The 27,387-nt window shown below is 34.0% G+C and overlaps 1 protein-coding gene across 18 annotated transcripts in view; it reads right to left on the reverse strand.

Moving 5' to 3' along the window:
* The window catches only part of PLCB4 (phospholipase C beta 4), a 517,486-nt gene that overhangs the window by 205,975 nt on the left and 284,124 nt on the right, over positions 1-27,387 (reverse strand). For all 18 annotated transcript variants that reach the window (XM_074209475.1, XM_074209467.1, XM_074209461.1 and 15 more), the window contains one exon: positions 16,287-16,385. In XM_074209475.1, the coding sequence (XP_074065576.1) occupies positions 16,287-16,370 (84 nt within the window). In that variant the 5' untranslated portion in view covers positions 16,371-16,385. The remainder of the gene's footprint in view (positions 1-16,286; positions 16,386-27,387) is intronic.

Genomic DNA, 27,387 nt, shown 5'->3' on the forward strand with positions numbered 1-27,387 from the left:
TGCAACAATATTATTTAAAAGTTCTTTTGATTAAAAATTTTCTCATTTTTTTGAAGAATTAAAGAATCTGCAGCTATTATCTTAAGGGCATAAGTACTTGCACAAAATAGAATATTCTGCAACCTCTCTGCTTCCTGTGGTCATCTTAATCATCAGTATAGATTAACACATGGCTGTGATATTCAACACTGATTGTGAAAGTGGGCAAAAATGAATGGATGGGGGGATATGAGGTGAGTGAATGAGACTTAGTCTCATAGAAATTGGCTCAGGGAAGGAATAACCCACACTCAATTGAGTATAGCAATCTATCTTACCCTAGAGGATAGTAGAGGGGGAAAGGGATGGGAGAAAGATGGGGGAGATAATAGAATGGAGGAAAGATTGTGGGAGTGGGTAATCATTTTCAAAACATTTGAGGAAGGATAGGGTGAGAAAGAGAATAAAATAAATGGGGGAGGGGAGAAGAGGATGGAGGGAAATACAGTTAGCAAAAGTAATTGTAGGGCAAAATATATTGAAACAAGTTTCTCTGACAAAAATCCTCATTTCTCAAATATAGAAAGCTGAGTCAAATTAAAAAAAAAAAGATCATTCCCCAATTGAAAAATGTTCAAAAGGTATGAATGATTTTCAAATGAGGTTATCAATGCTATCTAAATAATTTTTAAAAAGATCTTAACTCACTATTAGTAGGGAAAAATTCAGGTTGGAAGAATTTTAAGATATTAATTACCTTATACCTATAAGACAGAAAGAAAAGGTGACAAATGTTGGAGGCAATGAGAAAAAATGAGATTAATGCAGTATTGAAAGAGTTGTGAAGGGATTCAACAATTCTGTAGAGCAATTTGGACTATGCACAAAGGGTTATAACCAAGCCAGTCCCTTGACCTAGCAGTGCCACTACCAGCTCTACATTACAGAAGGGATTAAAAAAATGAAGGAGAAAAGGGCATATATGTATGAGGATTTTTATAGCAGTTCTTTTCTGGTGGCAAGGAACTGGAGATTGAGGGGATGACCATAAGTTTGGGAATGGCTGAATAAATTGTGCTATGCATTTATGATGAAATGCTATTCTGTTATAAGAAATGATGAATAGGATGCTCTCAGTAAAAAAATGCATGAGTAGATACAATGGGAATTGTACAATATATAAAATAATATCAACTGTCCATACCTCTTGATTATATATCAATTGAGAAATGGCTCTTATTTTTTATAAATTTTATTCAGTTTTCTATGTTTGAGAAATGTGGTCTTTATCAGAGAAACCTGTTTCAATATGTTTTCCCCACAGATATTATTGCTGACTTGATTTCCTTCCATCCTCTTCACCCCACCCCCATTTATTCTATTTTCTTTCTCATAGTGTCCCTCCTAAAGTGTTTTGCATTTGAATACTCCCTCCCACAATCTTCTGTAGGATGATCAGCTGTGAATGACTTAATTTTTTTCAGCAATGTTATGACCCAAGTCAACTCTGAATGATTTATGGTAAAGAACACTATCTATCTCAAAGATATAGCTGATGGTGTCTGAATACAGATTGATGCATACTTTTTTACTGAATTTTTCTTGATGTTTCTCTTTTCTTAGGGAGGAAATTATGTTTATTTTTACAACATGATTATTGTGGTAATGTTTTACATGACAACACATTTCTAACCTACATCAAATAATTTGATTTCTCAATGAGGGGTTTGGAATGGGAGGAAAGAAAAGAATTCAGAACTCAAGGTTTTAAAAGTGAATGTTGAAACTTGCCTTTGCATGGAACTGGGGAAAATAAAATTAAAAATAAATAAAATTCAATAAAAAATAAATGAATGAATGAGTTGTATTGTGTTCCAGTTCACTTACTATATAGATCTAACTTAACATTAAGGAAGTGAGATTGTTCCTAATACTGCATACCCACTAAAATCTCAGAATCTCAGTATTAAGCAATACCTAAAGTCATGGCATTGAGCCTTTCTCAAATAATTTCCTCTAAAATACTTGAAGTACACACCCAAAGGGCAACAAAAATGTGCATACCCTTTGATCCAGCAATACCACTACTGGATCTATACCCTGAAGAGATGATGAAAAAGGGTAAAAACATCACTTGTACAAAAATATTCATAGCAGCCCTGTTTGTGGTGGCAAAGAATTGGAAATCAAATAAATGTCCTTCAATAGGGGAATGGCTTGGCAAACTGTGGAATATGTACGTCATGGAACACTATTGTTCTATTAGAAACCAGGAGGAATGGGAATTCAGGGAAGCCTGGAGGGATTTGCATGAACTGATGCTGAGTGAGATGAGCAGAGCCAGAAATCACTATACACCCTAACAACAATATGGGGGGGATGATCAACCTTGATGGACTCACTCATTCCCTCAGTGCAACAATCAGGGACAATTTTGGGCTGTGTGCAATGGAGAATACCATCTGTATCCAGATAAAGAACCATGGAGTTTGAACAAAGTTCAAGGACTATTCCCTTTAATTTAGGGGGAAAAAAAACATGATATATTTTTGTCCGATCTTGTTATCTCTTATACTTTATGTTTCTTCCTTAAGGATATGATTTCTCTCTTATCACACAATGTACAACATGGAAACAATGTAAAAACTAACAAATTGCTTTCTGTGGGGGGGTGGAGGGAGGGAAGTAAGATTGGGTGAAAAATTGTAAAACTCAAAATAAATAAAATCTTTAAAATACTTGAAGTATGAAGGAATCTTCTCAAAGACAAAACTGTGTGCTAGTGTTCTACTTGTGCTGTTCCAGAATCACAAGATTTTGGAGCTAGAAGAAACCAAGGAGCATCTATAATCCAACTCACCTGAAAGGAATGATTTCTACAAGAGTTTCATTTGGGGAAAATAAGGCATTCTAACTCACTTCAAATGTATTTTTCTTCATTTTCAATTTTCTTTTCTCCAACATTCATACAGTCCTATTTCTCCTCTACGAAATTATTGTGATTTGTATTCCATGTTTCTCTTCTCTCCACCTCCCCCAATCTAGAGAACTATCCCTATTTCCACATAACAAAAGGAATTACAACAAATATCTATGTGACTGATTTAGAGAATGATTTCATGGGAGAAATGGTTCTAATCTCCAGGGTGGGTATGTGTTCTCATATTTTTAATAAAATAAGAAAAATTAACAGAAAAGGTTGAGAGGAAAACCTCAGAGAGAAATGAAATAATAAACAATAAAAAGAACAAATATGGAAGCCTATTAAAAGAAAGAAATGAATCAAAGATAATTTTAGGGGGATAAAAGAAATGGATGAACAAAAAGTAATAAACAAAGCATTATATAACACCTACTACATGTCAGAGATTGTACCAAGTCATAAAGTACCTGACAACAACCTGGGAGGTAGTGGCTATTATTGCTCCCATTTTATAGTTAAGGAAACTGAGGTTAAATAGAGATTAAATGACTTGTTCAGGGTCACACAACTAGTAAGCGTCTGAGGCCTGATTTGAACCTCTATCCACTTTGGGCCCAGGGTTCTTTCCAATGTTGCTCTTTGAATTAATATATACATATATACACACACACACATACATATATATATATATATATATATATATATATATATATATATATATATATATATATATAATGTACCATATTAGGTAAGATTCACAAATAGGTCTGGGTTTCAGTTTGTTAGGCCTTTACAATTTGAAACAGACAATACAACATTCCTGAAGAAGCTTATAATATAAACAACTAAAAATTCTTGGCTACACATTAGATTCATCAATCACTTTTATTGTTCATATCTACTCAGTCACTAATTCAATTCAACAAACATTTATTAAACTGCTACTAGATGCAAAACACTGATGAAAGGGCTCTAAAAACTAACAAAGATAAAAAAGTAAAATAAATGACCAGGTCTTTGTTTTAAAGGCACTTACAAACTTTTTGGTTGACTATGATATACGGAAATAGAACAGAAATATAGAACATAAAAGTGAAAAGCTGAGATACAAAATGCTAGAGAAATTTAAAAGCTGGCACTTGGGAGAAAAAAGCAAAAGAGTTGGGTATTATATGATAAGTAAAATTCAAACTAGACAATAAAAAAGAGCACAGGCCATGTTTGATATGGTTTTAAAACCATTTATAATTTAACAACTCTCTCTTATCTTTCTTGTCTTCTTACATTTTCCTCCCCTAAATGTATATTTTAAACTAGTGACACTGTCTTCAAAGCTATTCCATGAGTAAACTTCCTTTCTCTTGACTCTGGGTTTTTCTTTGTTATGGTCTTCTTCCTGCCTGAAGACTACCAATCTCTCCAGTTTCCTCTAAGTCCCAATTAAAATTCTATCCTCTACAGGAAGACTTTCCCAACTCCCACTCCTTAATTCCAATGCTATCCTTCTGTGGATTATTTCTTATTAATCTTATAGTAGCTTGTTTGTACATATTTGTGTGCATGTTGTCTCCCCATTAGATTGAAGACTTCTTGCGGTCAGTGATTGTGTTTTGCCTCTTTTGTATCCTCAGCTTTTAACAGAGTGGTTGCTGTATAGCCCTTACTTAAACAAAATCTTCATTGATTGATATGGATTCACTACTATACCTATACTATTCTACCATATGGGATTGTGGTTTAGCCTGCTGTTATATATATATACTACATTATTAGATTACTATCCCGACTGCTAAAGTGTCCTTAACAGTTTCCCAAGATTAGTACAGGGGTTTGTTACTTCCCTGTTCTTCTGTGCTTTCTCAGTCCCTCCTCAGCAGAGCCATCACAGTGAATCAATAAGCAATTAATAAGCATTAACTAGCACAGGTACTGTGCTAAGCACTAGAGATCAAATGACCTCATGCAAGCAATTTTGTCCACATAACAAGGATTTGTTATTCAGTTGCTTTTCAGACAAGTTCAATACTCCATGACCCCATTTGGGGTTTTCTTGGCAAAGATACTGGAGTAGTTTGTCATTTCCTTTTCTAGCTCATTTTAAAGATGAGGAACTGAGGAAAATAGGATTAAGTGATTTGCTAAAGATGTCTGAGGAGAGATCTGATAAATCATCCTGATTCCAAGTCAAGTGTTCTCTTCACTTTACCACCTTGCTGTCTCAAATAGTATATATACTTGAAGATAATCTGATCATCTCAGAGGAAAAGCACCATGATTAATTGAAGGTGTCAGAAATGAAATTCTCAATATTACATGTAGATTGCTGATTGGGCTCCCTAGACTTCTCTCTCTCTCTTTCTCTTTTATTGGCTCTTTTCTCTGAAAGCAGAGAATTAATTACTCTCAACCCACTTTTGCTACTACCTGTTGCCTTCAATCTCATGCCTCTTTTTTGGAGTAATTTCTATCTGCAAGGCTTTTTTCATACAATAGATAAAGTATACTTTCCTAGACACCATTCAGAGAGTCGGAGAAATTCATCTTATCTCTAGTAAAAACTCGACCAACTATAGTACATTACACTTTGATATGACTTGGGGACTGAATAGGAACTAAGGAAATGAGAGCTCTTGATTCACTTTGACAAAGATGTAATTTTGGTCTTTTTTTCAATTTACCCAGTTCATGTTAATTAGTTGTTGGTTTTCTACAGGCTACTTGTTTTATAGTGGATATTCACTTATTTCAGTCATGGCCAATTTGCCATAACCTCATTTGGGATTCTCTTGGCAAAGATATTGGAGTGGCTTACTATTTCCTTTTCTGTCTCATTTTACAGTTGAGAAAACTAAGACAAACAGGGTTAAGTGATTTATCAAAACTCACACAGCTAGCAAGTGTCAGGGACCACATTTGAACTCAGGTCTTCCTGACTCCAAACCCAGCACTCTATCCATGACACTACAATAATAATAATGCTAATATAAATGAAAAAATCAGTCAGCTAGATGGAACCGTGGCTAGAGTTAGAGTCAAGAAGAGTTGAGAAGTCAGGAAAACATTTTATCTCATCCTCAGTTTCCTCATTTGTGAAATGGAAATTATAATAACCGCTGCCTCACAGGACTACTGGTAAGTACTGAATGAAGTAACATATAAAGTGCTTTGCAAATCTAAAAGTACTAATTTAAACTAGTTATTACCAGTATTATCTTTATTTATAATAATTATTAATAAGATCCGAAAAAAGAATTTACATTTAGATTATTCTTTAAACTTTTAAAAGTATTTTTCTTAAAGTCCTGTGACTTGGTAGTGAAAGGATTATTATTCCCACAGAGTGGGTATTTATTAATTTTTATTATTATTTATAATATTAATAATTATTGACTGATTGAACTTTGTGACTCCAGTTAATTCTTACTATAATTGCAATTGCTGTTTCGGTTACCTGAGCCTTTTCATTATAAGATTGAGTGCTAGATTTGAAGTCACAACTAAGGTTCAAATCCTCTGACACTTGTGTGACCTTGAGTAAAATGACTTTATAACTCCAGACCTCAGTTTCATCACCTTAAAAGGGGCTTGGAATGGATGAGTTTGATGATAATTTCCATCTCCAAATCTATGATTTTGATGTAGTGAACCTTAGTAGCAGCTGGTCTCTTTAGAGTATTCCATTCAAGGACTGCCCTTTGCTACACCAGTGTGCTAGGCAAGAATGACGGTAGTATCATCAAGGGAATGGCTTAACAAACTTTGGTATATGTATGTTATGGGGCATTATTATTCTATTAGAAACCAAGAGGGACGGGAATTCAGGGAAGCCTAGAAGGATTTGCACGAACTGATCCTGGGCAAGATGAGCAAAACCAGAAAAACACTGTACACCCTAATAGCAATATGGAGTGATGATCAACCTTGATGGATTTGCTCATTCCATCAGTGCAACAACCAGGGACAATTTTGGGCTATCTGCAATGGAGAATATCATCTGTATCAAGAGAAAAATTTATGGACTTTGAACAGAGACCAAAGACTATTACCTTCAAATTAGAAAAAAAATTATCTTATTATGTAATTTTACTATCTCATACTTTATTTTTCTTCCTTAAGTATATGACTTCTCTCTCATAGCATTCAACTGAGGTCAATGTATAACATGGAACCAATGTAAAGACTAACAGAATACCTTCTGTGCGGGGGGGGGGAAGCAAGAATGGGGTGAAAATTGTAAAACTCAAAATAAATAAAATCTTTCTTAAAAAAACTCTAGCAAGGAGTGGCTATTTTTCACTTTTCAGAAACCTTGAGCTTACTTGGGATGGAAAATTTTGCTATTAAAGTCTCTATGCAGAATTAAGATTAGGAAACCCATATTTCCTTCCATATTAGAAAGTACGATAAATTGTGGTGAGGCAAAAATGGCAGCATTGACTATTTAAGAGTTCTACTTGGTAAAGCTTAGGAACTTGTTGCCATGACCTGATTAAGAGGTTGGGAATATCTTATTTAGATTGTCTAAATCAAGTAAATCTTGATGTTAGAATTCTGATAAAAAAAAGAAAATTTAAGATATACTTTATATAGTTAGAATGTATGTGTCTATAATGAATTTATATCTCAAGTTTAAACTACAAAATCTAATAAACAAAGGATTTTTTTTCCTTAATAATGTAACATGATAATTGGCATTTGTGATCCTACTTACTGGCCTGTAAGGTTTTTAAATGCTTTCTCAGTCCACAAAGAATGATTAAACTATGTTCAAGATAAAATCAATTTTTAACTAATTTTAATGCATTATATTTGAAAACTAGTCATTTGGTGGTTGGCATTGCAGAAGAATTATCAAAAAAAAACAGGGTTAGAAAGAACTTTATCTAAATGTTCCTGAGTAAGAATCTTCTCAATCATATGCCTGACAAGTAGTTTTGAAACTTCTGTCCAAATAACTCTAATAAGGGAGAGTCCAATGCTTTCTGAAACCGTCCATTTCATTTTTGGTTAATTCTAGATGGAAAGTTTTCCCATCATTTCTAGTCTCTCCCTCTGGGACTAATCAGAGCAAATCTATTTCCTCTTCTAAATGACAGGCCTTCAAATTCTGGAAGACATCTACCACAGTCCCCACAATTTTCTTCTCTACAATAAACATCACTTGCTTCAAACAGTTCTTACATAACATGATCTCAATGCCCTTCACTACACTGCTGGCTGGTGTTACTGTGGGGTCTTATCAATTTGCTTTACAAAGCCTAATTCTCAGAATTAAATGTGATACTTCAATATAGTCGCATTAAGGTATATCTGACCATATCTCTTCTATCTTCAACTCATCTATTAAATTATTTTGAAAATAAGAATGACTTTTTTTATGAATCCCTATTAAACCAATCTTGCTAGATTTGGTCTAAAGTTCTAGTAAATTGAAATGGTTTTGGATGTGATTCTGTTCCCCAGGGTATTAGTTATGCAGCCAAACTTTCTGTCATTTGCAGAATTTAAAGATGTACCATTGATATGTAAATCTATAATAAAAACTTTAACAGTAAAGGACTAAACATAAGTCTTTGGGTCATCCATTGAATCTTTCCTTTGCTAATTGAGAATCATTATGATGATGCTTTGTGTCCTGTCAAAAACCTGGGGCAAACTATCATCTTGTTTAAAATAATAACATTTGATTTTGCCAAATGCTTTCCTAAAATCAAAGTAAACTATACTAATAGCACTCCCCTACTAATCTTGTTGAAAGGGTAAATTTAGTCTCACTTGCACTTAAAGTAATGCTGGAAGCTCTGTGATCACCCTTTACTCACTAACCATCCCTTTAATTTCTAACATTTTGTCAAGTGTAAAAGTTAAGTTCAATTTACCCATTAAAGTTTGTAGACTACTCTTTCCCTTTCTGAATAGTAGAATGACAATTATTCTTCTCTTGTACTACATTTTTTTCTTTCTCTCTATTACCTTTTAACCATAACTGACAATGACTTAGAAAACACAAGTTAAATTCTTCCAATATACTGGGATGAAGTTTGTCTAGGTCTGATGTCTTTACTTGTTGAAGATAGCTAGAATCTCTTATCATTTTCCTACTTCTTTTGGATATCAATTCCCTTTTAACATTTTTTATTTGGTCTTTTGCAAAGACCATTCTATTTGACAGGGTATATAAATACAAAAGAAGAATGCTTTATCCCTGTTATCATGGTTCCCCTCTATGCTTTCATTGTTTGCTTGTTTTTGTTTTTTACAAAGCAATGGGGTTAATGTGCCCGAGGCCACACAGCTAGATGATTATTAAGTGTCTGATCCAGGATTTAAACTCTTACCCCAGTCCCCCTCTATCCTTACAAAACTCAGGCTTAAACTGAAAAAGTAGGGGAAAAATCATCAAAAAAATCAAATTATTTAGGTCTGAACTAAATAACATTTCTCATGAATGTAAAGTGGAGTTGATGAATAGATTTGAGGGATTATATCTGATAGAGTGGCTGAAGAACTATGGAGAATGATTTGCAATATTGTACAGGAGACAGCAACAGCAACAACAAAAATATTTCAAAGAAAAAAGAGCAAAAAAAGCAAAATGGCTGTCTGACGAAGGTTTAAAATAGTGGAAGAAAGAAGGAAAGTGAAAAGTAAAGGAGAAAGGGAAAATATACCCAGTTGAATGCAAAATTCAGGAGAATGGCAAAAAGAGATAAAAGGATTTGCTTAAATGAGCAAAGCAAGGAAATAGAAGAAAACAATTGTAATGGAAAGCAAAAGATCTTTTCAAGATAATTAGAGATCTCAAGGGAAAGTTTCATTAAAAAACTGGGCATGGTAAAAGAAAGAAACAGTAGGGAATTTAACAAAAACAGAAGAAATTAAGAAGAGGTGGCAAGAATATGCTGAAGAATTATACAAAAAAAAGATCATAATAGCACCTATAAGCACAGCAATGGGGTTACCTATTTAGAGTCAGAGTCAGACATCCTGGAGAATGAAGTTTAGTGGGCCTTAGGAAGCATTGTTAACAATAAAGCTGATGGAAGTCATGGAATTCCAACTGAGCTACTTAAAATCTTAAAAGATGATGATGTTAAAGTGCTGTACTTAACATGCCAGCAAATTGAAAAAGCACAACAGTGACCAATGGATTGGAAAAAAAAATCAGTTTCTGTTCCAATCCTAACAAAGGGCAATGCAAAGGAATGTTCAAATAACTAAACAATGGCATTCATTTCACTCCAGGAAGGTTATGCTTAAGATTCTGCAAGCCATGCTTCAACAATGTGAGAACTAGGAATTACCAGATGTGCAGGCAGGTTTTTGAAGATGTGGACAAACCAGAGACCAAATTGCCTACATTCATAGACTACACTAAAGTTTCTGATTGTGGATCACAACAAAATGTGGTACATTCTCAAAGAGAAATTTAGTTATCCAGAAGCAACAAGTAAAACTGAATATGAAACAAATGATTGTTTTACACCAAGGCTATATTTTATCACCTTATTTAAATTATATGTGTTAGACATCCTGTGAAATGCAAGATTGGATGAATCAAAAGGCTGGAATAAAATTTATTGAAGAAATATAAACAATCTTAAAAATGTAGATGATACCATCAAGAAGTTTTTTGATGAAGGCAAAAGAAGAAAATATGAAAGTTGACTTGAAGCTTAATATCAAAAAAACCAAAGATCTTGGCAACTGGTCCTGTCACTTCCTGGTAAATAGAGGGAGAAGAAATGGAAGCAGTGTCTGATTTTATATTCTTGGGCTCAAAATTCACTGCAGATGGGAACTACTGTTATGTAATTAAAAGATGCTTTCTCCTTGTAAGGAAAGTTATAGCAAATCTGGATAACATGCTAAAAAGCAGAAACATCACCTTGCCGACAAAAGTCTGTAAAGTCAAAATTATGATTTTTCCAGTAGCAACGTATGGCTATGAGAGTTGAACTATCAGGAAAGTTGAGCAAAGTAGAATTGATGCTTTTGATTTGTGGTGATAGAAAAGACTTTTGAGAGTCCCTTGGACAGCGTGGAGATCAAATCAGTTATATTTAAATTAATTCAGACTATTTGGGTCAAATAGTCAAATACTGAAGTGGAAACAAATTTTTTGATCAAAAAAAAATGAGAAGATGAGAGTCACTGGAAAAGATCCTGATGTTGGGAAGGATTGATAGGAAAAGGAAAAGTGTACATTAGAAAATGAGATGTCATAGAAACAATGAACATAAACTTGGATAGCCTTTGGGAGATAATGAAGGATAGAAGGACCTGACTTTCTATGGTTCATATGTCACAAAAGTCATTTACAACTGAATGACTGAACAACTATAACAACCCCTATCCTTTCTATGTTTTTCCTTTCTTCCTCACTATTAAAACAAAGCATTCTAAATACCCTTATCTAAACAGACTGCTTCAATGTGAGTTTAGTTAAACTAAGTTTTTATATTAACTTTAGTTCTAAGGATGATTTGATATATATCTGATAGATAGAAATATTTAAGGGTTTTGGACTGAATGTGGATCTTCGGGTATTTGTGTTTGTTTAGAATCCAGTTTACAAAAAGTACTATTTTCTAAGAATTGTTTATTTTTGCTTTGTTTATGTTTAGAAAGCATAAAATTTTAAAATATCTATTTGATAACAAGTATTCTTAACTAAATATCTTAACAGAGAAATAAAAATCAGAGCCACCATCAAATTGCTCTGCCTTGAACATATGCTTCCCTTCTTAAAAAGAAAAATCATTCTTGGGATGAAGTTTGAGTGGTAGTTAATCCGTTTGCCATCCTAAGATGCCAAATCCCAAAAATGTACATTAGACATTCCCCACAGAAAAGGGGCTATATCTCTGGACTCACGCAAACCAGTTTCATCCTTGAGGGGTGGGTGGTGGGTGGAGTATCAGTCCTAAAATATTGCAGTTAAGCTTTATTTCATCCTTTTTGGCTTATTATGCTCCACCATAATGTAACTACAGGAAAAAATCTTTACAACAAGGCTTAGGTGCTCATATCCAGGGTATCCCCTGACAGGGACAAATAAGGTCATCCTATAAATGATGCTCAATGGAAGATAGTAGTTATTGGGCATTGAATAGCTATTTTCTTCTTCTTCCAAGGAGAAATGCTTAAAATACAAAATATTTACAGATGGGCATTGACCAAATGTTAAAACATAAAGCAATAACTTAACACACTTAATATGGTCCTCAGGAAAGTAAAGACAACATTCGGGGATTGATGAAAATATATTTCTTTCATTTAAAGAAAATAATAGGTCATCTTGGAAATTGCACTGATTTGGGGGTTATAAGACTCAAGTTCACATTCTGATTCTATCACCCTTGATGTCTAGAGTAAAATACTTCATTCCTCAGAATCTTAGTTTCTTCATTCACACAATCAGGGGGTCAGATTAGGTGGTCCCTTAAGTCCCTGATAGTTCAAAATCAATGACTTTATGACCCTATGACTCAAGACATAATCTGACAAGTATTTATTGTACAAATCTCTGTACTTGGCCCTGGGTACTCAAAGATGAAAAAAATGGTAGTGTCCCTACCATCAAGTGCTTAAAATTTTCTAGATATGAAATGTATACAAACATGAATATATGATATATAAGATTTGATATGCTTACCACATATATGAACCCTTCCCTATTTGCCTAGCTTTCACTGCCAGATTATCATGTATTAATTTTCTATGTACTACTTATATGCCATTCCATTAGGGGTGAGACATGTAAGAGTTTCACCAGTAGAATGATAACTTCTTGAGCATAGGTTTAATTCATTTTTTAAGAATAACTTACAAATATCACTTTGCTTGTTACATATAAAATGCTAAAATGGCATTTGTTGATTAATAGATTAGAATGAATAAATAGTCAATGCAAAGTTTTATGAGAAATTGTGAGTTGAAGTGGAATCAAATTAGTTAAAAACCCAGAATTTACTGGCTTCTTTAAACTTTTTCCTAAAGAATGTAATTGGTGAGCTAAGTGTCAGGTTTCAAGGAGTAATATACATTTGAATAGATATTGTTTTCAATTATTTTCAGATTTTGATATAAAAAGTGGTGAATATCTGTCCATCTGGTATTCTATTATTTATAAAACTGGTAATTTTGTTTATTTGAAAGAAAAATAACACTGTCATTACATCAAAAATTGATGCCACATAAATCAGTTACTTTAGCCTGCAGAACACTTGATACAAATTTTGTTTCCCTGAAATCTAAAGTTTTCTCATGGGGTAGATAAAGTTTTCAAAGTACAAGTATTTTCATAAGTTTTTTTTTTTTTTTGCAAGGCAATGGGGTTAAGTGATTTGCCCAAGGTCACACAGCTAGGTATTAAGTGTCAGGTCCAATTTGAAATCAGGTACTCCTGACTCCAAGGGCCAGAGCTCTATCCACTGAGCCACCTAGCTGTCCCTCATCAGGTTTTTGGGGGGATGGAATTGAGATAGAGGGAAGGCTTGACTGTAAAAATATCACTGAGCAAAATCCTGAGGTTTATGAAGAGTATACTTTATTTTGTGAAGGCAGAAGAGCCAGAGTCACTTTTCACTAACAGAAAGGAACACATACAGGTAAAAGCTTTTATTCACATTTTCATAACACATTTTCAAAACAAAAACTGACATGACATTAAACCTCTATTTCTAACCAAAGATCTCATAAACTCAAACATGTTCTTTCTTGGTCTTATATTGCAGTAACTGATAAGCATCAAAACATTTAAAAGAGATAGAGAACAGAACCAATGGTGAAGTAGTGGCAACCCAAATGAACTCTCTCAATACTGTCCCCCAAATAACTTTAAAATAAAGCTTTAAATGAAATTTTGAAGTTGCAGAGCCAACAAACCATCAGGGTGAGAAATGTTTCAGACTGATAAGAGGTCAGCTGGAGAGATAGGTGCAAATTTGTACAAACTCCACACATGTGGTGACTGTAACAACAGGAACAGCTTTGGGAGTTCTAAACCCAGAGAGAGTAAAGGGGTCAGACAACCAGTCAGAAATATTACAGGCACTTTTTAGCACTGGGTAGCTGGCATTTATTGTCAAGTCTATCACATATTTGCTGTTCTGGGTTTCAGTTCCAGGGTGGAGAGGAGTGCTGGGAATAGGTTACACAGGAACAATGGCTCTGGTTGTAAATCCAGAGCAAAGATTACACTAGTGATTTTGACTTCAGGGTATCAGAGATCCTTCCTGAGTAAGGACCAGAGTTCAGATCAAAAGAATATTAACCATCCCTCTCCCAGGATCACACACCAAAAACATGAGGATTTCCAGAACTAATCATGAAAATAGTAACACAAAAAAGCTTGAAGCTTAGGGCAGTGTCTCCCCACCCCAAGGTGAGCAGAGTGCAGCTTTAATATAAAGTTCAAAGTCAACAAATAGGCTGGAAAAATAGCCATATAATAAAAATAACAACAAAAATGTCCAGGCCTCTCCTGATCTTGAAAAGTTACTATAGTGGCAGGGAAGAACAAGATATAAACTCAAAAGACGACAATGTATATACAGTTACAAACAAAGCTTCAAAGACAAATGCTAATTGGTATCAAATCAAACAAGAATTCTCATAAGAATTAAAGAATATATAAGTATGGTAGAGGGAAAAACTGGGAAAAGAAATGACAATATTGCAAAATATGAAAAGAGAATTAACAGCTTGTTAAAAGAGGTACAAAAATATCGAAGAAAATAATACCTTAACAGAAATGGTGTAATGGTCAAAGAGGTAAAAAATTCACTGAAGAAAAGAACTTATAAGGCAGAAGAGATCAAATGGAAAAGAGAGTTACAATATCACACTGAAGAGGAAACAGATAAACATATCGGAAAATGAGGGATTGGGGGGCAATGCTTGAACTAACTCTCATTGGAATTGGTTCAAAGAGGGAAGGTCGCACAAACACACACACACACACACACACACACACACACACACACATACACAAACAGACACGAACTCAATTATATGTATAAATGTAATTTACCAATAGACAAATACAGGAGGGGGAATAAGAGAGGGTAGAAATGATAAAAGAAAGGAGAGAATAAGGGAGGCAATTAGAAGGAAACCAGAATTTTGTATAGAGAACAGGAGAAAAATATACAGTTTATAACCATAACTGTGAATGTGAATGGGATGTTTGTCTTAAAACAAAAGTAAATAGAAGAATTGATTAGAAACCAGAATCTAACAATATGCTGTTTACAAGAGATATACTTGAAATAGAAAAAATGCATATGGAGTTAAAATAAAGGACTAGAACAGAAATTAATATGCTTCAGCTGAACTAAAAAAAGACAGGGGTAATGATCATGATTTCAGAGAAAGAAAAAGACAAAAATAGACCTAATTAAAAGGGATCATCAGAGGAAACTACATTAAATTTAAAGGTACCATAGACAATGAATTAAAATCTAAATTTTTTTATAAGTTTCTCTAATAAAATAAGTTTCTCAAATACATACAGAGTCAAATTATAAAAATAAGAGTTAGGAGACAAATGGCAAAGTATATTAACAGTTAGTTTTCTCATTGTCATATGAAAAAATGTTCTAAATCACTACTGATTAGAAAAAGTTAAATTAGTGTGGAGCATGAAGGAAAAATAGATATACTAATGAATTGTGGATAGAATAATGTCCAATACCCTTTGACCCAGCAATATCACTAGTAGGTCTATATCACAAAGGTATCAATAAAAATGAAAAGGATATATATATATATATATATATATATATATATATATATATATATATATATAGTCCTTGAAAGGACAGAGAGAATTGGCAACTCAAAATTTAAAAAGAAAAGAATGTTAAAAGTAAATGAATAATTTTAAAAAAGAAAATTAAAAACCCTGGAAGACTTGCATAAACTGATGAAGTGTAAGTGAGTAGAATCAGGACATTATACATAGTAATAGAAATATTGCATGATGATCAACTGTGATTAACTTAACTTCTAATCAATACAATAATCCAAGATAATTCTGAAAGATTAATGATGAAAAAATGCTATCTAGTTAAAAAGAAAGAACTGATGGGTTGTATCTTCTTTTTTATCTTTATTTTTTCTTATCATTATTCTGTGTTTCTTTTGCAACATAGTTAATATAGAAAAGTTTTGCATTACTTCACATGTATAATCTGTATCAAATTGCTTTCTTTCTCATGGAATAGTGAAGGGAGGATGAAATGGAGAGAATTTGGGAGTCAAAATTTATTTTTAAAAATTAAAATTTTTTACATGTAATTGAGAAATATTTATTTAAATAAAAAATATATTAGGGGAAAAACATTAAGGGGAAAACATTAGTAACAAATCTTTTTACCTCTTCATATCTGTCAAAAATAGCTCCTTCCTGTAGAAATGGGGAAACTGGTTTCTGCCAGTTAAATTCATATGGTTTGGCCATGTTTAATACCAAAACCTGAAAAAAAAAGAATTGCTAATTAGTAATTCAACCAAATAATTCAAGGTCAAATGATAATTATCAATTTCATAGACAATTTTTAATTAACTTGTGCTAATATTATACTCATTTGAACCTCTATTCTCCCAGCATAGACAAACAACATTATAAAAATTACTATGAATAATGTAAACTATATAATAATAATGCTACAGAAATGATTTCAAGATATTCTAAATTTCTGTAATTGTTCTGTGAAGGAGGAATTTCTTGCTGTAAAGTCTATCCTTTTGATAACCTTACCAGCCACTTCACATCCATAAAATTAGCTAAAATGACAAGAAAGGAAAATGATCAATATTGATAGAAGATGTGGGATAACTGGGACACCAGTGCACTATTGGTGGAGTTGTGAACTTATACAATAATTCTGGAGAGCAATTTGGACCAATGCCAAAAGGACAATAAAAATGTGCATACGTTTGATCCAGCAATACCCTACTAGGTCTATAATCAAATGAGTTCATAAAAAAGGGGAAAGGACCCACATATACAAAAATATTTATAGTAGCTCTCATTTCATAATGGCAAAGAATTAGAAATTGAGGGAATACCCATCAATTAGGGAATGGTTGAACAACTTGTGGTAAAGGAATGCAATGGGAGTACTATTGTTGTGTAAGAAATCATGAACAGTTGGACTTCAGAAAAGCATGGAAAGATTTGCATGAACTGATGCTGAGTGAAGTGAGTAGAACCTGGAGAACACTGTTCACATTAACAACATTGTGAGGATGATGAACTATGATGAATGAAGTTCCTTTCAGCAGTTCAATGAACAAGGACAATCCTGAGAGATGTGTTCAGAAAAGTGCCATCTGCATCAAGAAATAATCATGAATTCTGAATGTAAAGCAAAGCATATTATGCTCATTTTTTGAATAAACTTTTTTGTTTTTTTTCTTTCTCATGTTTTTTTTTCCCATTAGTTCTTCTTTCACAGATTGACTAATACAGAAATGTTAAATCTAATTTTATGTGTACAACCCTTATCAGATTTTGTGCTGCCATGGGAAGGGGATGGGAAGGGAAAATATGAAATTCAAATGCTTGCAAAAGAATAAGTTGAAAATGATATTTGCACATAATTGGAAGATAAATAAATAGATAGATAAATAAGGGAGGAAAAAGACTACTACTTGTTGCAGTGGATGAAGAACTAGATTTGAAAGTAGGAAGGCTCATCATCATCATGAATTCAAATCTGTCCTCAGACTATGTGACCCTGGGCAAGACACTTAATCATGTTTACCTCAGTTCCTCACTATTCAATAAAATATGATAGGAGAAGAAAATGGCAAACCACTTCAGTAATTGCTAATAAAACCCAAAAATGAGGTCACAAAGAGTCAGACACAACTGAAATAACCAAACAACAACAAAGAATGCATGCAGTTTTCATTAGTCACCATTCCAAGTGGAATGCAATACTTCATGAATTAACACTGTTGGGAATCTATATAAACCTGCTAATGAAAGGCACAGGGATGATTCACTCTGATTGAAAGGGTAAAAGGAGGCAGAGACTTTCTTCTGGGTGGGAAAAAGAAAGGAACAAGAATTTATAATCAGATAGGATCCACTAGGTAAGCATTTTACAATTACAACCTCATTTTATCCTCATAATTCTATGAGGTAGATGTTATCATTATCTTCATTTTACAATTGAAGAAACAGATTAATAGAAGTTAAGTGACTTTCTCCAGGTCAGACAGATAGAGAGAGTTGAATTTGGTTTTTCCTCACTCCTGGTGCAACTCTGTGACAACTGCATCTTCTGGTTTAATTTAGGAAAGAAAGAAAAATCCTTGGACCTAAGATTTGGAAAGTATATGGTTTCTATTTGCAAATTCATTGAATTTATGTATTTTGCATAGTAAAATGACCTGGAAAACCATCATATTGGGACAAAAATGTGTTAGGGATTGGTCCACAGCCAGGATGACTGACCACAGGTATAAAAGTCTTGACATTAGATACAGATTTGAGAAAGGAGCAAGTTCCTTCCAATTCTATTAGACTGCTGGTGACAAGGAAAAAATGATTTGTCAATTCAATCCAAAAGACATTTACTAAGAGTCTACTAAGTGTAAGCAGTACACTAGATTCCAAGAATACAGAAAGCAATGAAAAACCATCTCGGTTCTCATGAAATTGAACATATTATCTCCTGAATATTACACTCTACTCTCTTCGGAGTCCCTCAGCAGAATTATCTTCTTTTCTAATTAACTATCCCCTTTTCAACTTTTATTTCCTTTCTAGAGGGAGTAGGGGAGCAGCAATGAGAAGATTTCTCTCTCTCTCTCTCTCTCTCTCTCTCTCTCTCTCTCTCTCTCTCACACACACACACACACACACACACACACACACACACACACACACACACACACTGTCTCTCTCTCTCTCATCTCTCTTTCTCTCTCTCTCTCTCTCTCTCTCTCTCCATATGTATGTACATACATACAAATATATGAAAAATCATGTTGATCAACAGAGTAAGCCATGGGACTGAATAAGCACTTACCTGAATTCTACCTATTCTCACTGAGCCTACTTCAATCACAAGTAACACTGTGTTCACTACTCTCTGTCCCACCCCCCAAGCTATTCAATTATTATATTTACATATACCCACAGCACAATTTTGAAGTTTTATCAGAATGATCTGCTTATGTAAGGACCTGTAATACTTCTGTTTCAAATGCAGAGAAAGGAAATGAAGATTGGATCATTCAGCAAATATTTCTTAAGTGCTTAATTTGTGCCAGACACTGTGGGAGATCGATTAGTCTGGAAAGGTTATCTAAGTGGGTAGTACAGATTAATGGAGCTTCCTAAATTCAGAGTTAGAAGGAATTTTAGATACAAAATAATTCAGTCCCTTTATTTATTTGCTTTTATCTGACTATCTGTATCTATCTATCCATCTGTCTATCTATCCATTCATCCATCTATCCACCCATTCATCTATTCATTCATTCATCCATACTTCTTTATATCATCTATCTATTTGTCTATGCCAGGTGGGGAGATTGTGTCTCATTGTCTGCCTGTTAATTGTCTAATTCCACTGATAATTACTACTCTTCTGACTGGGGTTTCTTCACCCCTCCTCATAAAAACCATTCTATCCCCCTGCAAATCTCTCATATAATTGAAGCCCGAATTAGTGAGGACACCTGATGAGTTTAGCCCCTTGTAGCTCAGAACACCATAGTTCACGAGATCTACCATATTCAGTCTTTCCTGGTAGTAGAAACTACAGGCATGTACTACAATGACCTATAACCTTTCTATTAAAAAAAATTCAGGTTAGGACATGTAAACCCAGAATATTAAATGGTAGATTTGGGATACACATACAGATTCTGAACTTTCTCAGAGGATACACACACACACACACACACACACACACACACACACACACACACACACACACACACACACACACACACACACACACACACACACACTGTGTGTGTGTATATACTTTTTTCCCTATTATAATAGGAAAGTCCTGAAGAAAATTAGAAAGGGAATTCATAACACATGAACATGATGCTGTACAAATTTTGTGAGCTTATGATAAATTTAAGGGTCAGAAGCACTTACAGAGGGACTGGGAAAGAATTTGAATTTTTCATATTTTTGAGTCTGAACTGAAGAGATGTGAGGCAGGGAGGAGCAAAACAAGTGGCTTGCTGTCAGAGGAAGTTAGCAGATTGGCACAAGGAGAATCTGTTTAATGGTCTACCCTGTGGAGAGAGGCCAGTTTGACCCTATATTTGGAAATGGTATGGTATTGCAGGGGGAAAAAATACAGGATTTTAAAGTCAAAGAATGAAGGTTCAAATATCTGCTCTACTAGTTTGCTTATAGAATCCTGGGCATATCTGATAACTTCCCTGAGCCTCAGTAAAGTGTGAGTAAAGTATAAAATAGAGTCAGATCAGATGATCTCTAAAGTCCCTTTTAGATCTAAATTGTGATTCTATAACTCAAAGATATTAGCATACAGTGAACCATTTCCACTAGTTAACTCTAAAGACTAATTTAAAACTTAGAACAAAATGAATTTAGATACTAGGCTCTAAATGAGTAACCTGAGAATAGAATAAAATAAAGTAATTAAGAAGTAATTTCCTTTTAAAATATGCTTTCTAGTCATCCTACCTGGAAGATTGTTTTTAAAAGAATTTTTTTCACAACAACTTAAAAATCCAACCATGGGTAGACACCATTAGCTTTTTGCCCCTTTAAACTGTATTGCACCAGTAAAATCTGTTTGCAAAGTGCTATTTCCTTGTGTCTGAGTTCAGATACTGAAAGTTATCATTGCCTCTGCTTCTCCTCTCCCCTGTTAGAGAGTGACACTATCTCTCTCAAAATGACCTACAGGAAAGGGATTTAGAGATTCTTAACCCAAGACTCACAGATTACTCCAGAGTCTCAGTGGATAGAGTTCAAAGGTGATTTGTAATCTTGAAAGGAGAAAAATTATTACCATATTTTCACAAACTTCTGAGATCTAGACTTTTCTTCAATTATGATTTTAAAAATATTCTTCAGATAGGGTCTATAGGCTATGCCAGATTGTCAAAGGAGTTCATGACACAAAAAATAGTTAATAATCTCTACTACACAAAGGAAAACAATCTAATAAAATCAGTGAATGGGACATTAAAAAGTCAATGTACCTTTTCCAGGATAAACATTGTAAGTATTTAATGGAAAGAGGCCAATGAATTTGTAAAAAGTCTTATTGTTTCTGAAGTCTTATGCAACTAAAGTGGATTTTATATTTGACTTTCTGCTGAATAAAATGTATTATACTAAAGATAGTTCAGTGGGTAGATGAAAATCATAGATGATATATGTCCAAGAATTATTTGTTTAACAATCAGCATATATCAGATCTATCCCAAGAGGCACCCTCTAAAATGATAACCAAAACCTATGTAGAGAAAAAAATGTAGGAGGGGAGGGTGAAGAAGAAGAAGAATGGAAGTTTATAAAGGAATTGTTCAAATTACTAATGTATATCATACAATGCCTCTTCTATTCCTAATCAAACCTGGTATCTCTCTCCAAGGTGGATTCACAGAAGACTTCATCACCAAAACACCCTCCTGCAGATCTGTAGGACAGAGGAGATATGGGATTCTTCTTTCTGAATATACTTATACCTGCTCTCTGGGGCAAAGAATTGGGACTTTTAAAATATAGAACAAGAAATAGGAATTCTATTGTAATTTGAATTCCTTTGAGTTAAGTACCCTCATCAAATGAATTTCAAAAGCTGAGACTATTCCACATCCTAGAGAGTGATTGAGGTATAAAATGATGTAAAGAGATTAGGGGAACTGCAGTAGAAACATTGCCTAGTAATTCTTACCTCTTTTTTTATATTTTTAAAGTTTCCCTGAAGAGTTTGAGATAAGTGTTTAAGAACATTATAGCTCTTCTTAAAATATTAAAGACTTTCTAAATGTCTTTAATAAACTGCATCCTCAACTCTTCTGACAGATTATTCAGCTTCCAGAGTGAGCCCATCTGATAGACCTCTTTAATCTTCCTCCCCTCCTTCAAATTTCAAAATAAGGACATAAATAGAATTTTTGAGCCTGGAGCTCAGGAAGTGACAACACCAGCTGTGGTCCTTAGGTGGCTTTGGAGCTCTCAACCCAGAGATGGAAAAGGAATCGGAAAACAGATAAGAAAGATTACGGGGGGGGGGGGGTACTAGGTAGCAGTGGACAAGCAGGGTCCCTTTATGGGTAAAGACCAGAGCACAGAGTGGTAGAACAATGACTATACCTTCTTCTGAACATACCACCTTAGTTGATCAAAATTTTGCAGATCACTAGTCCTGGTTCTGATGACTGCTGCATGAAAAAAAAAAACTGAAGCTTATGCCTGGGCTTCGCCACAGGGGAATGATGAGCAGAGCCAAATTGTAATATAAAATTTAAAGTCAAGTAAACTTAAGAAAGATAAACAAATTACCCAAATAGGAAGAACTTCTTAAAACAGAGACTAGGTCAAACATGGAAAAAGAGTTACACAATCTAAGGGAAAACTAATTCCATAAAAATTTAATTGGTGCCCATCAATTGGGGAATGGTTAAACAAGTTTTGGCGCATGAATACTATGGAATATTATTGTTCTACAAGAAACCATAAATAGCCAGACTCTAGAGAAGCATGGAATGACTTAATGGGATCTGATGCTGAGAGAAGGGATCAGAATCAAGAAAATAATGTGCACATTAATAACATTGTAAGATAATCAACTTTGATGAAAGTAGCTTCTCTCAGCAGTTCAGAGAGCTAGGACAACCTTTTTTAAAGCAGTTATAGGAGCGGCTAGGTGGCATAATGGATAAAGCACCGGCCTTGGAGTCAGGAGTACCTGGGTTCAAATCCGGTCTCAGACACTTAATAATTACCTAGCCATGTGGCCTTGGGCAAGCCACTTAACCCCATTGCCTTGCAAAAAAAAAACCCTTTAAAAAAAACAAAAACAGTTATAGACAGTGCTAACTAATCCCATCCAGAGAAAGAAAAACAAAACAAAAACCCTTCAAAACCTGATGAACACTTTGTCAAAATTATCTCTTATATATCTCTCTTAATCCTAATACCTTATACTGAAAATGATTAATCTGCAAACATGTTTATCAGAAATATGCATGTACAATGTTAACCTGAGTGTTCACCACTGAGGGGAGGGGGATGGGAAGAAAGGATGGAAGGAAATTTTGTAACTTAAAAATAAATATATGCATATGAATGAATGCTGAAAAAGCTTTCATAATATGTAGTTGGAAAAATAAAATATCAATTAAAATTTTTTAATTGGCCAAGTGGAAGTTAGATTCCATGAGATATCAAGAAAGTATAAAATGAAGTCCAAAGAATGAAAAAATAGAAGAAAATGTGAAGCATGTCATTAGGGGAAAAAATCTGGATAATAGTTCAAGAAAAGATAATTTAAAATTATTGAACAACATGAATTTTAAAAAAGCCTAAATTCAATATTTCAAGAAATTGTAAATAAAAATTGCCCAAGTATCTTAAATCCAAAGGGTAAAATAGAAATTTAAAGACTCTACTGGTCATCTCTTGAAAATGAAGCCAAAATACAAACTCCTAGGAATATCATAGTCAAATTTCATATCACCCAGATCAAGGGGGGGGAATATTAAAAACAGCAAGAAACAATTCAAATATCATGGAGTTACAGTCATAATCACATAAGATTTAATTGCTACTATGTTAAAAGATTGGAGAGCTGACTTGGAATATGATATGTTGGAAGAAAAAGGAGCTAGAATTACAGTCAAGAATAACCTACCCAGTAAAACTGAGTATAATCAGTTTGGGGAAAAATTTAATGAAATATAGAACTTTTAAGCATTCCTGATGAAAAAAACCAGAACTGAAGAGAAAATCTAACTTTCAAATGCAAGACCCAAGAGAAATATAAAAAGGCAAACATGGAAGAGAAATCATAAGGGACTCAATGAAGTTAAAGTGTGTATATTCTCATATGAATAAATGATATAAGTAAATGCTAAGAATTTTTATCATTATTAGAGCAATTAGAAGGTGTCTACATAAACAAGGTATGAGTGAAAGTATAAGAAAGAAGAATGTACTGGGAGAAGGAAGAGGAAGAATGGTGAATATTTTCTCACATAAGAGAGCCATTTACAGAAGAGTTTTTACAGTAGAAGGGGAAATGGGGGGGTGAGATATAACAGGCATCCCTTGAAACTCACTTTCATCAGAATTAGTTCAACGGGAAAAGAACACACACACATACACACACACAGACACAGACACAGACACACACACACACACACACACACACACACACACACACACACACACACACAAACAGAGTAGAATACAGAAATCTATCTTTCCCAACAAAAAAAAGGAGGAGGGGAAGGAATAAGAGAACATGAGAAGTGTTGTGTGAGATTCAGGAAGGAGTGGATCAAGGGAAGGTGTGATTTATAAGCAAAACAGGTTTTTTTTGAAACAATGGGAGAGAGAGACAAAGAGAGAGAGTGAGAGACAGAGAGAGAGACAGAGAGAGAGAGAGAGAGACAGACAGACAGACAGACAGACAGACAGAGACAGAGAGACAGAGAGAGAGAGAGAGAGAGAGAGAGAGAGAGAGAGAGAGAGAGAGAGAGAGAGAGAGAGAAGAATCAAAAGAAAATAGTAGAATGGGGTAAATATAGTTAGTGAATGTGAATGCGATAAACTTACCCATAAAACAGAAGCAGAGAGCAGAATGGATTAGAAACCAAAATCCAACAATATGCTGTTTACAAGATACACAGTAGAAAAAGAAAGACACACATGCATAATTAAAATAAGGAGCTGGAGCAGAATCTGTCATGTTTCAGCTAAATCAAAACAGGCAGGAGCAGCAACTATGAATTCAGACAAATCAAAAACAATTTTTTTGGTTGTTTTTTAGTTGTTTTCAGGCATATACAATTCCATGACTACATTTGGGGTTTTCTTGGTAACGATACTAGAGTGGCTTGTCTTTTTTTTCTCCACCTAATTTCACAGAGTAGGAACGGAGACAGCAGCGTTAGATTATTGGACCAGGGTCACCTGGTTAGTAATTCTCTGAGGCTGGATTTGAACTCAGAAAGATGATTCTTCCTGTCTTCAAGCTGGGCACTATATCCATTATGCTACCAAACTGCTATAAGAAATAATCAGGAAAACTACATTTTAGTAAAAGATGTCACAGACAATGAAGTAACAGAAAAGAAAAATTTTACAGCAAGTTTCTTTGATAAAGATCTCATTTCGCAAATATATTGAAAACTAAATCAAATTTATTTAAAAAAAATAGGGGCGGCTAGGTAGTGCAGTGGATAGAGCGCTGGCCCGGGAGTCAGGAGTACTTGAGTTCAAATATGGCCTCAGACATTTAATAATTACCTTGCTGTGTGGCCTTGGGCAAGCCACTTAACCCCATTGTCTTGCAAAAAACTAAAACACACAAACAAAAAAAAAAATTCCTAACTGAAAATGGACAAAGGATTTGAGGAATAATTAGGTGGTTCAGTGGAACAAATAGCAGGTCTGGAGCCAGGAAGACTCATCTTCCTGAGTTCAAATCTAGCCATATATACTTACTAGCTATGTCTCCCTGGGCAAATCACTTAATTCTGTTTGTTTCCTTCCTCATCTGTAAAATGAACTGGAGAAGGAATTGGCATTATACTTCAGTATCTTTGTCAAGAAAATCCAAAAATAGGGTCACAAAGAAATGGAACCAAATTAATAACTGAACAACTAAAGGAAATGAACAGAGAGTTTTCAGAAAAAAAGGAAATTTGATATGTCTATAGTCATATTAAAAAATACTCTAAATTACTATTGATAAAAAAAAGCAAATTACAACAATTCTGAAGGTACCATCTCACAATTGACATACATGGTGGAGATATGAAAAAATAAGCACACAAATAAACTGTTGGTGGAATTATAAACAACCAATTCTGGAAGACAATTTGGAATTATGCTCAAAAGCCTTTAAAGCCATGACCCAGAAATACATGGGAAATCAAAGAGATCAAAGGAAAAGGAAAAGGGGTTTACATTTACAGTAGCTCTTTTTATTGTGGGAAAGAATTAGAAACTGAGAGAATACTTGGAAACAGCTGAACAAGTTATGATATATGATTTGATGGTATACTGTTGTGCTATTAGAAATGATGAGGAAATGGTTTCAGAAAAATCTGAGAAGACCTATATGAACAAGCAGATTGAAGGAAGCAAAACCAGGAGATTATTGTTACAGTAAAAGTAATATTATAATGATGATCAACTCTGAAAGACTCAGTAGCTACCCTGTTTAATCCAATATTTCTAAAGGTAAATGCTTTCTAGCTCTAGAAAGAGGACTGGTGAACTCTGAGATCAACCAAGTAAAATTTTCTTATTTTATTTTTCTTGCATTTTGTGACATGGCTAATATGGAAATATATTTTTGCATTATGCATAATTGACATATGGTCTGCCTTCTTGAGGAGTGTGGAATGGGTTTCAAGGAAGGAGAAAAGTTAGTATTCAATTAAAATTAAAAAAAATAAAAAATAAGTTTAAAAAAAACGATTACCATCACCTATCTCCCCCATTTTCCCAACTTTGTTGGCTTTATTAATCCCATTATTTGTGATACTACATAGTACATGTAGTGTGAAAATAGATGGTACAAGGGGATTTGAATACTAATACCATAATATTCTATAGAGAATGCCATTGATTATATCTTTTCCATAACGTTCACTGGCATACAGATGAAACACTAAGCTATCTGCAGTATTTTCCAGAAGTGGTATGTATTATCTTTAGTTTATCTAATTTGGAAAATTACTTTCTCCAGGACTGAAAATTAGATGTTATATGGCTTAAAATAATATACTCATTCCAATCTTTGAATCAGTTTCCCCTCTTTTTTGGTATTAATGATTGAATTTGGTGGGGCAACATTTTTCCTTATAGTCACATCTTTCTTGACTTAATGGATAAGCAGAATTTGTATTCAAATTTATGGCAGAATATGCTAAAATCACCTTTTTTGTTGACTGCTGAACTCAAATCAGGAAAAAAAAGTTAAAGTATGGACTTAATTGATGTTTTCCACTTTTTCCACCATATAAACCCACTATTGGAACAAGTGATCTAAAATGACACTATCCAATGAACCTATCCAAGGTTATTTTCAAGAACAGATAAAATAAATTTTCCACTGTCTAAAAAAAGTATCAATTTAATAAGAACATTTTATTCTCTTCATTTCTTGACTTTAAATAAACCATTTCTACATCTCTAAGAGCAAATCAACTGTCCTCACAAGACCACCTAGACCTTTTGAGTAAATGAATTTAGTTCAAGTATAAGACTAATTTGACAT

This window comes from Macrotis lagotis, chromosome 1, assembly GCF_037893015.1.
Source record: "Macrotis lagotis isolate mMagLag1 chromosome 1, bilby.v1.9.chrom.fasta, whole genome shotgun sequence".
Lineage (NCBI taxonomy): Eukaryota > Metazoa > Chordata > Mammalia > Peramelemorphia > Peramelidae > Macrotis > Macrotis lagotis.